Below are 11431 nucleotides of genomic sequence, written 5' to 3' on the forward strand. Positions count from 1 at the left end.
TGGATGCCCAGCATTAGGAAGAATGCGGCCAAGATAAACCCAAGCCCATGGCGCATCAAGGAAACCTAATCGGCCCTTACAGACAAGTCTACAGGGGATGGAACTGGTCCTGGGGGAGGTTCGAAGAGATGCAGCTTTTCCGCTCTGTTTTCAGAGGGACCATTACTTCCACCAGTCTGGCAGCGCAAAGTGGTTTCCCCTCTGGGATTTTTGAAGGGTTCCTGCTAGAAAGTGACCTATCAGCACCCTGCTGGTGTGCCAGGGCCGGGAGGTAGGAGGAGAAACTTGGCCTAAAAGGTGCGAAAGAGGCGTAGCCCGAGATACAGTTCAGAGGGGACAGGCCAAGCGGCGAGCGGGACTAAGACCCGGGAGGGAGCAGGGCGAGCGGCTGGCCGCAGGGCCTGGGTTCGGAAGGGGCGGGCCGGAGTGCTCCCGGGAGCCGCGGGATTCCGAGAGGGGCGGGCCTCCCTCCCCTCCCCCCTCCCCCCCCGTCCCCCTCCCTCTCTCTGTCCTCCTCGGGCTGCAGGACGTCTCACCCGCTTTCGGCCTCTCCAGAGCCAGGCTCCGCGGCTGGAGCAGCAGACGTCCCCTCCCCGGCCGGAGCGGCTGCTACCGCTACTACCGGCTTCGTTTCCCCTTCTTCTGCCGGTGTTGCATTTGCAGCCACTGCCGGGCCGGGTCCTGCATTCACTCCCGGGCCGGGTACGGTTCCCGCCGCCGCCATCACTGCCGCCTTCCAGACTTCTCGCGAGAATACTGTCTGCGTCTCGCGCGAGTTGCTCACTGGCCCTCTAACCTTCAAATAGTAAAGATTCTCAGTAAGTACACCGCCTGCCAAGGGAAGGCGCGCTCTAAGCCCGCTTTAAGGTCGGGAGGGCAGACAGAGGTGGGCGGGGCCTCGGGGCTGGGTAGATACAGACCGAGCCACGTGAAGGCGGAGGAGGTGAGATTACTCGTTGGATTGCCTCTAGGACTCGCTTCATTTCAGGGTGGACGCTGTGCATTTTCGTGACCGGGACGAAATCACCGCGCAGATGAGGCGCCTTGAGAGCGCTGGCAGCCTAGAGGCTTTGAAGGCTGTGATGTGCATTGCAGATTTTCCTCACCGTTAGACGTGGGAAACGTCTTCCCGCCCCAGAAGTAGTTTGTTGTACTGCCCTCGTGATCTGCCACTTTGAGCAGGTTTCCTAGTGGCGTCTAGAGATGGGCGGCTTAATTTTGTGACTTTAAAATTAATTGAAAATTTAAATCAAAAAAGTAATTGGGGAATTCCGTGGTTAGGATTCGGCACTTTCACTGTGGAGGCCCAGGTTTAATCCCTGGTCAGGGAACTGAGATACCGCAAGCCGTACAACACGGCCAAAACAAAACAACAACAAAAAAAGTAATTGGTAAGAGATCACCATGTGATTTGGCATAGAACTTTGAAGTCGTTGAAAGAATTGAGTTGAACTGATTTCTAAATGGGAATCTGCTTGTTTATGTAAACAAAGGTCAGCTCATATCTATAAACACGAAAAATAGGAATAGAATTGATGCTGAACCTGTCTCATTCTAGCAGTAGCGATATTCATGGATATATGGATTAATTGAAAATCTAATCCTCCGTCTCATTAAGAATTGCATCTCTAATACAATTTTAATTTTTATGTTTAGTAATCAAAATATATACTATGTTTATTTGATCAGTTGTATACTGATAATTGACTGAAGAAATATTTTAACACTAGAGATTTATGGTCACAGAAAGTATATAAAAATTTAATTTCAACTTTTATACATATTTTTATTGCAGAGAAGTATTTAGCCTTTAGTAAAAAAAATAGATATATACACATATGTATTAATTACCGATATATTTTTATATGTGGGTGCATATATATATATATGTTCCATTTTATCTTATGAAGGAAGAAGAACGGAAATAAAATGATGTAAAATTTCCAGCTATTAAAGAAATCTTGTTCATGTATTTTTTGTTTTTTGTTTTTTTTAAGTATACTCTTCAGTGGTTTTTATTTATTTTGCTTTTTAAGATTTTTTTTTTTTTAATGTGGACCTTTTTTTTTTTAAGTCTTTATCGAATTTGTTACGATATTGCTTCTTTTTAGGTTTTGGTTTTCTGGCCACAAGGCATGTGGGATCTTAGGTCCCGGACCAGGGATTGAACCCGCACCCCCTGCATTGGAAGGCAAAGTCTTACACTGGACCTCCAAGGAAGTCCCTGTTTTGGGGGGTTTTTTTGGCGGTACCGCATGGCTTGTGGGATCTTAGTTCCCCGACCAGGGATTGAACCCAGGCCCTGGCAATGGAAGTGCCAAGTCCTAACCACTGGACTGCCAGGGAATTCCCTATATCTTTTTTTTTTTTTTTTTTTTTTTTTTTTTTTTTTGCGGTATGTGGGCCTCTCACTGTTGTGGCCTCTCCCGTTACGGAGCACAGGCTCCGGATGCGCAGGCTCAGCGGCCATGGCTCACGGGCCCAGCCGCTCCGCGGCATGTGGGATCTTCCTGGACCGGGGCACGAACCCGTGTCCCCTGCATCGGCAGGCGGACTCTCAACCACTGCGCCACCAGGGAAGCCCCATCTTTTTTTTTTTTTAATGCCAGTAGTGACACACTAAATCGATTTGATGACCCAAATTTGAAAAACACTGGTATAGCATTGTTTTCAAAGGGCAGTGGTCTGGGGATTGAACCCTGGACAGCATCTGCATTTTAAATGAAAGTCATGAATGATCTGAAACCAAGTCCCCCTAAAACCGAGTTCCCTTACTCAATTTATGATTAATCTCTCTATCCAAAACTTCATTCCCTTTCTTGTCCCCTCTGAGCTCAATTCCTTGTTTACTGAACAGTAATCAACCAGAGTCAGATGATTAAAATTGCTGTGGTCAATAACATCGTTAATGTACTAAAATTGCTATTATAGACATCACCATTAATGTACAAACTCAGATTGTTTCTCCAGGGCAAGATGAGCTAATAGACCCTGGCCACAGAATGTAAACCACATTCTGACTCTCGAAACTATGCTTAAGAACCAGTGTTCTTTTTTTTTTTTGCGGTACCCGGGCCTCTCACTGTTGTGGCCCCGGACGCGCAGGCTCAGCGGCCATGGCTCACGGGCCCAGCCGCTCTGTGGCATGTGGGATCCTCCCGGGCCGGGGCACGAACCCACATCCCGTGCATCGGCAGGCGGACTCTCAACCACTGCGCCACCAGGGAAGCCCAGAACCAGTGTTCTTAATCAAAATGTGAAATGTCACAAGACAGTGTTTAATCCCAGCCTCTTTGGTCTTCCCCTTTAAAACACCCCAGACTCAAAGACCAAGTTGGAGAGTGGATCTGCAGCTTGTCTCCCACTCCCTCATTTGGTGCCCTGCAATAAATGCTGTATTTTCCTTCACCACATCCTGGTGTTGGTAGATTGAATTTGCTGCACATTTGGCCAGGAGACCTAAGTTTAGTTTGGTAACATTCATTTTAAAAGTCCTAAATGATTTCAATGGAGTAATAGAGTGGTGGGGGCAGAATTCACATTGCAATGGATTGAGAAGTGAATAGAGGGCTGGAAGTAGAAATAGCTGTGTGGACAAATCTTCCCACCTTTTTCCTGAGGCATTTTACCTCTATAAAGAGAAAACCTGAGTCAATAGGGCAAAATGTCAACATCTGCTAAATTTGCTAGTCTGTTGCATGATGTCTTGATGTCTCATGGCAGAAAGAATTCAGTGAGAAACAAAGTGATAGGTAAGAAGTGGATTTATTTAGAGAGAAACACACTCCAGAGTGTGGGCCATCTCAGAAGGTGAGAGCGGCCCCCAGGGTACAGGGTTGTCAGGTGTTATAGGGGTGGGTAATTTCATAGGCTAATGAAAGGGAGGACTATTCCAAGGATTTTGGGGAAGGGGCGGATATTTCCAGGAATTGGGCCACCGCCCCCTTTTTGACCTTTATGGTTGGCCTTGGAACTGTCATGGCACCCGTGGGTGTGTTACAATGGGTCTATTCAGAAGCTCAACGTCTAGTGGAAGTCAGCTTGTCCGCCATCTTGGACCTGTTCTAATTAGTTTATGTCGTGTCCCTGGGCTATGTCATTCTTTTAAAGATGGTGCCCTGCCCCCTTCTCTCCTGTTTCAGTTCCAGCAAGGAGCCAGAACCTGTGCCATCAACATCCGGCATGAGTGAAATGGCAGCTCGCCCTCCATCTCCTATTGCTGATGACCCTGCAGCTCTACCATCGCTCACCTCCACTCCCTCCTCCAGTCAGTAACTCTTCTTTTTTTTTAAATAAATTTATTTATTTTATGTATTTATTTTTGGCTGTGTTGGGTCTTCGTTGCTGCACGCAGGCTTTCTCTAGTTGCATTGAGCAGGGGCTGCTCTTTGTTCTGGTGTGCGGACTTCTCACTGCAGTGGCTTCTCTTGTTGCCGAGCGTGGGCTCTAGGCCCGCGGGCTTCAGTAGTTGTGGCTTGCGGGCTTAGCTGCTCCGTGGCATGTGGGATCTTCCCGGACCAGGGCTCGAACCCATGTCCCCTGCCTTGGCAGGCAGATTCTTAACCACTGTGCCACCAGGGAAGCCCCTCAGTGACTCTTCTTGTCTGTTCATTCAGTGCCGGCCTGTGTGCCAGCTGTTGTACTGTACTACTGTACTTTTCAAGGTACTGTACTGTAAGATTAAAAATGTTTTTTTAATTTTTTGTTTGTTTTTCATGTATTATTTGTATGAAAAGTATTATAAACCTATTACAGTACAGCACTATATAGATGATTGTTAGTTGGGTACCTAGGCTAACTTTGTTGGACTTATGAACAAATTGGACTTACGAATGCACTCTCAAATGGAACTTGTTCGTATGTAGGGGACTTACTGTAATAATGATCTTAAGGGAACAAAAGGACAAACCTATCAGGCAAGAGAATTAACAATGGCAAAGATAACAAATCAGTCGTAGACTCCCAGTACTACTTCAATGGTAAAGACTAGCGGAAAGCACTGTCTTGAGCTATTTTGCAGAATTTAAATCCCTCCTCAAGTGCTCAATCACCAGATCAACTGGAACCTAAGGGGTGATGATGTTGACCTTTTCTGACCCTCCTGACTTCAATCAACTAAAGCTTGGACTGTCCCCTGCTCAATCCCCTTCATGAACATGCACGTACCCTTAGGTTAAAACTTTCCCAATTTTGCTGTTTGGAAACACTACTTTGAGAAAGATCCCTGGTGTTCTCTTTACTTGATACAAGTAATAAATCCTTCCTTCTTCTTATCTTTGGCTTGGTTGTATCTTATGGCTCGACATCCACCAAGAGGAGACCCAGTTTTCGGGTAACACCAGGACAGGTTTTTTTGTTTTGTTTTATTTTTTTTTGCAGTACACGGGCCTCTCACTGCTGTGGCCTCTCCTGTTGTGGAGCACAGGCTCCGGACGCGCAGCCTCAGCAGACATGGCTCACGGGCCCAGCCGCTCCGCGGCATGTGGGATCCTCCCGGACCGGGGCACGAACCCGTGTCCCCTGCATCAGCAGGTAGACTCTCAACCACTGCGCCACCAGGGAAGCCCTGTTTTGTTTTATTTTTGTTTTTGTTTTGGCCACGTGGCTTGTGGGATCTCAGTTCCACAACCAGGGATTGAACCCGGGCCCCAGCAGTGGAAGCCTGGAATCCTAACCATTAGGCCACCAGGGAACTCCCAGGACAGGTATTAAAGTGAACTAACCTACTGAAACCTAGTCCCCCAAAACCGAGTTCCCCTGCCGAGTTTATGGTTAACCTCTGTATCCAAAACTTTATTCCCTCCCTTTCTTGTCCTGTACCTGTTCCCCTAAAGATTGAGGAGCATCAGAGAAAAGGGGGATTGAAACTGCCAGGGTACAAAAGCCTTTCCCTCCCCCCACCCCCCGCTTCTTTTTTTTTTTTTTGGCTGTGCTTCGTGGCTTAGCAAGATTTTCGCCCAACCAGGGATCAAACCCATGCCCCCTGCAGGGGAAGGGGAAGCGCAAGGTCCTAACCACTGGACCACCAGGGAATTCCCCTCCCCCACTTCTTTTTGTAGGAAAAGGCTTTAGTCTCCTCCACCTTCCCTGAGTTCCAAAGACCAGATTCAAGCAGTTATTAATTAGAGAAGTGAAGGAATGCAGAAGCAAAGGAAAAGCAGTCAAAAACAACAGTTCAGCCATGAAACAGTCCTAGTTCCTCCTCAAGGGATATACATCACAATCTGACACAGATCTTTGGGTTGTTTTATAGGAACTAAGACCTCCCCCAACCCCACCACCTAGGTGGAGCATGGTGACTACTTGCTGAGACCCCAGACTGGTTGGAACCAGAAAGTTGATGATTGACATTCCTGGAACACCACTGTTACCTCACCACCACCCAATTAGGAGAACGTGACACACCCCGCAGCCATCACCCCAGATGTTGCCTTTAAAAACTCTTCCCTGAAAACTGTCTGGGAGTTTGGGTCTTCTGAACACAAGCGGCCCATTCTTGCTGGGCCCTGCAATAAACCTTTCTCTGCTCCAAACGCTCATGTTTTTGGTTTGTATGGCCTCACTGTGTGTTGGGTACATGAACTTGGGTTCAACAACACTACTTCTGTCACCTTTTGAGCAGAGAAAAAATGGTCCAGACCCTTAAGGAACTGAGGATTTTCTTCTCATTTAAAAAGAAAACAGAGATACACGTGAACTGAACTGGATTCTAATTCTGCAGAAACTGACCCAAATCTGTGTCCATTTTACATCTCTGTGTCAGCACCTACACTCACCTCTTGCATGAATATTTTCTTGCTGTTCCCTCAGAAATGAATGAAGCTTTCCAGAAATTCCTACCACTTAACAACCCACTATTAGACCTGCCTCCTCCCAGGAGCCTGCCCTTAGTAAAATACAGTCATCCCTTGGAATCAGGGGGATTGGCTCCAGGGCCCCTGAGAAAACCAAAATCTTCAGATGCTTAAGTCCCTTATATAAAATGCATACAACCTACACAAATCCTCCTGTACACTTTAAATCATCTCTATGTTACCCATAATACCTAATACAATGTAAGAGCTATGTATATAGCTGCTGGTGTATGAGATATTCAAGTTTTGCTCTTTAGAATTATCTGGAATTTTAAAAAGTATATGTTTTTGATTTGCAGTTGGTTGAATGCACAGATGTAGACCCTGTTGATATGGAGGGCAGCTGGAGTGGCTCAAGCAGTACCTCACAGAAGCCAGACGTCTGGGGGTGGGACCTGAGATTTCTAACAAGCTCCCAGGTGATGGCAAGGATGCTAGTCTGAGGATCACGCTGGGAGTAGCAGGGAGCAGAGTGTTTCTAGCTCTATTGCATCTCCCCACAAGCTTCTCTAATGTGCTCCTTTTCAAAAGTGTTACTGAGCCAGACTTGGGTCCGAAGTAAAGCCAATCTACTGACATCACGTTGTGGTGAAGGAGTGTAGCATTTACTGCAGGACACCAAGAAAGGAGTCCAAGGCAGCTAGTACTCAAAAGATCGAACTCCCAGATGGGTTTCAGGAAAGCATTTTTATTTTTTTAAAAATATTTATTTATTTGGTTGTACCAGGTCTTAGTTGCAGCATATGGGATCTAGTTCCCTGACCAGGGATCAAACCCAGGCCCCCTGCATGGGGAGCACAGAGTCTTAGTCACTGAACCACCAGGGAAGTCCCAGGAAAGCATTTTTAAAGACACGATGAGGAAGGGGAAGTCCCAGGATGCACACTTCTCTGATTGGCCAGGGTGGTGTCACAGAGGTTAACAATCCTTAGGCTCCAGTAGGCCTGGGGGCTATGTGCTCATGGTCATCGAGTAGTTAATTTCTTCCGTTTGGTGGTGGTTTTAGCGTCTGGAAAACAACTCAGGAAATGTGCGCCAGATACTATTATCTAGGTGCTTCAGAGAGGAGCTAAAGCAGAGGATGTGGGGGAGGGGTTCTGTCCTGGGAAGGCCCCATAACATCCTGCTTGGTTACAACAGGGCTTTGTTTAAAACTCACACTAACTAACCCTGCTTAGCTATTACTTGATGTAGCAGAAGAGTTCTGAAATCGTAAATTTCCCCTCTTTTCCCTCTTTAGTCTTCTTGCCACACTCCTTCCCTCTCTCCCTTTCCACAAAGTGCTTAACCCTGTCTTTGCATTAGAATCACCTGGGGCGCTTAAAAAAAAAGACATGAGCGTCCCTGGTGGCGCAGTGGTTGAGAGTCCGCCTGGCGATGCAGGGGACGCGGGCTCCTGCCCCGGTCCGGGAAGATCCCACATGCCGCGGAGCGGCTGGGCCCGTGAGCCATGGCCGCTGAGCCTGCGCATCCGGAGCCTGTGCTCCGCAACGGGAGAGACCACAACAGTGAGAGGCCCGCATACCGCAAAAAAAAAAAAAAAGACAGTGGGCTTCCCTGGTGGCGCAGTGGTTGAGAATCTGCCTGCTAATGCAGGGGACACGGGTTTGAGCCCTGGTCTGGGAGGATCCCACATGCCGCGGAGCAACTAGGCCCGTGAGCCACAACTACTGAGCCTTCGCGTCTGGAGCCTGTGCTCCGCAACAAGAGAAGCCGCGATAGTAAGAGGCCCGCGCACCGCGATGAAGAGTGGTCCCCGCTTGCCACAACTAGAGAAAGCCCTCGCACAGAAACGAAGACCCAACACAGCAAAAATTAATTAATTAATAAACTCCTACTCCCAACATCTTATTAAAAAAAAAGACAATACCCTTTGGACAATATAACTGAACCCTGTAAAAGAGGGATCCAGAAACTGAGAGCGTTAAAAAAGCTTCCCACGTGGTTCTAATGTGCCTCCGGGAGAAAGCGCTGCATGAAAAAGAAATAGCCTTTACAGGGACTTCCGTGGTGGCCCAGTGGTTAGGACTCTGCGCTTCCATTGCTGGCGGCGCCGGTTCGATCCCCGGTTGGGGAACTAAGATCTCGCAAGCTGTGCGGCAAAAAAAAAAACCCTATAATACACGTTCTTAGAAGAACAGAAAGGACGCTGCACATAACTAAGATGTTTGGGGTAAATGCTTTTTCCTCCCACACGAAGAGATTACCCGGGAGATGAGAAAGGGATGGGCCATGACTATGTAGTAAGTCCAGGTAGACTGGGACTCAGCCTTGCGGAGATGTGGGTGCCCTGGTGTGGCCCAGAGGAGGCAGGAAGACTCCCGTGTCCTCTAACCTGGTCCATACGTAGCGGAGGGAGCAGCCGGAGCTGAAGGGCCAAGGCTTCAGTGACACACGTGGGCCCATAACTGGATACCAGGTGGGACGAGGGAAGGCTCGGTGGATGCCTAAATGCATAGACAGCATCAAGCACCAGCTGCCCGGACCCTGACACCTGAAACCCTGTCCCCAGGAAGAGAGAGGAGCCTCAAATGAAGCCTGGATGTACCACCCGCAACAGAACACAGTTCACAAGAAATTCTGTTTGGATTATACAAAGAAATGTAAAGAGAATGTAAAGAGAAATTAGGTTGGATTATGTGGATGAAAAATGTCACCTGCCACATCAGTAGACAAAGGATGTTGCAGCCATCAAGCCATCACATTATAGCCGCCCCAGCTGTGCACCCTGAGGGGCTTTAGGATGGAGAAAGCAGGATGCTGGCCCTAGATAGCTAAGCTAAGGTGCATATCAAAGGAATGATTTCAGTGAGCCATGCACAGAAAAGCACACTAAATTCATTAACTTGAGATGTCTGGTTTTCTTTAATTAACAATAATCTTTTATTTTTTCATTTTTGGCTGCGTTCGGTCTTTGTTGCTGTGCACAAGTTTTTTTCTCTAGTTGTGGCGAGCGGGGGCTACTCTTCATTGCGGTGCACGGGCTTCTCATTGTGGTGGCTTCTCTTGTTGCGGAGCACGGGCTCTAGGTGCTTGGGCTTCAGTAGTTGTGGCATGTGGACTCTAGAGCGCAGGCTCAGTAGTTGTGGCACACGGGCTTAGTTGCTCCGCGGCATGTGGGATCTTCCCAGACCAGGGCTCGAACCCATGTCCCCTGCATTGGCAGGCGGATTCTTAACCACTGTGCCACCAGGGAAGTCCCAACAGTAATCTTTTGATGTTCCGACTACGGGGTCTTTGTTGCAAAAACTCCTACATACCCTGGCTCTTCCCTTACCTCTTCAGAGCAGTCCCTCAGAACTATCTGAGAGGCTGGCTTCTGAGCTTAAGTCCTCAGTTTTGTCTGCAAAATAAAACATACTTCTCAACTTTTAGGTTGTGCATTTTTTTCAGTTGACAGTTATAAAAAGATATATTCCTTGCCATCTTGAGCTGTGGACCAAGAATTACATCCATGACACTGGCAAAGATGAAAGTGTTTGCCCTCCAGAAGAGTTGTATTTGTACTTTATAGAGAGGATTCTGGACTCCCAAAGGCTTCAGTGTCTTACGGAGAGAACTTGTACGGAAACAAGCATGCCCCATTCCTGTACCAGCCTTTGCCAAAAGTCTCTGGATACTTTCCTAAAAAAGTGCAGTTGGTTAGATGCCCAGAACCCTAGATTCCTAGGGTTCCCCCTGCTCTTCCCCCCCACCCCATGCCCCAGTGGTTTTTTAATCCTCTATAAAGCAAAACAAAGCACTCTGTGTTCCTTGTAATTTTCCAAAAGATGAAGATAATTATTGTGGTGTTTCATCTCACTGGAGCATTCCTTTAGTCTCTGCTGGAGCTCTTGGACCTTAATCTCTAGTGTTTATAAACTGAGTTGACTAAAGACTCCTGATTACTTCCAGTAACCAGGTATCTGGGTCCTACTCAACACATTTAAAAAGAGTTCTATTCTTCCTTTTATTAGAAAGAGGTAATTCTCCATGTGGGTAGGGATTTTTATCTATTTTGTTCACTGATGTATCCCAGACACCTAGCCCAATGGCTGGCACATAGAAAACACTCAAGAAATGTTTGTTGATGAACGGTATTGCATTTCTCTCCTATGAATGAGGCTTGTCTCACTGTGAGGCCAAAGTTGTCACCAATCCCTGGGGAAAGCAGCCCAGAGGGTTCAGAAACGGGCTCCTCTGGCATCTGAGAAGTTTGGAAACAAGTTGTCTTTGTCTATCCAAGGACACAGGGGCACCGACCGGCTGGTTCTCCACTCTGGCCCTTGTCGTGGATGTAGGTTTGCTGTGATAGGCTTGGGTGAGCGGAGCTGATGTCCAGTTATGGAGCTCAGCAGTTTTTAACGTGCATTCCCAGGACTGGCAGCATCAGGCTCACCTGGGGACTTATTAGAAATAAAAATTCTCAGGCTTCACTGCAAGACCTAGAGTCAGAAACTCAGGGGGTTCCACCCCTGAGTGTCTTACCAAGCCCTCCAGGTCATTCTGATGCCCTCTAAAGTTGAGAAGCGCTGGGACTTCCCTGGTGCTCCAGTGGTTAAGACTCTGTGCTTCCACTGCAAGGGGTGCAGGCTCGT

The 11431-nt window shown here is 47.6% G+C and overlaps 1 protein-coding gene and 1 long non-coding RNA gene across 4 annotated transcripts in view; one reads left to right on the forward strand and one right to left on the reverse strand.

The window, feature by feature from the left end:
- The window catches only part of ASH2L (ASH2 like, histone lysine methyltransferase complex subunit), a 27494-nt gene extending 26770 nt beyond the window's left edge, over window positions 1–724 (reverse strand). Inside the window, exon 1 of the mRNA XM_060001088.1 lies at window positions 537–724. Coding sequence (XP_059857071.1) covers window positions 537–724 — 188 coding nt within the window. The remainder of the gene's footprint in view (window positions 1–536) is intronic.
- On the forward strand, window positions 683–6525 carry LOC132417482 (uncharacterized). 3 transcript variants are annotated; one of them, XR_009517853.1, is made up of 3 exons: window positions 683–818; window positions 4111–4267; window positions 6254–6525. It is a non-coding gene; the product is annotated as an uncharacterized lncRNA (long non-coding RNA). The 3 variants fall into 3 exon arrangements; XR_009517852.1 differs by having other exon boundaries at window positions 686–818; window positions 4143–4267; XR_009517854.1 differs by lacking the exon at window positions 683–818 and adding an exon at window positions 965–1391 and having other exon boundaries at window positions 4143–4267.
- Window positions 6526–11431: the final 4906 nt, after the last annotated feature.

Source organism: Delphinus delphis, chromosome 21 (genome assembly GCF_949987515.2).
Source record: "Delphinus delphis chromosome 21, mDelDel1.2, whole genome shotgun sequence".
Classification (NCBI taxonomy): domain Eukaryota; kingdom Metazoa; phylum Chordata; class Mammalia; order Artiodactyla; family Delphinidae; genus Delphinus; species Delphinus delphis.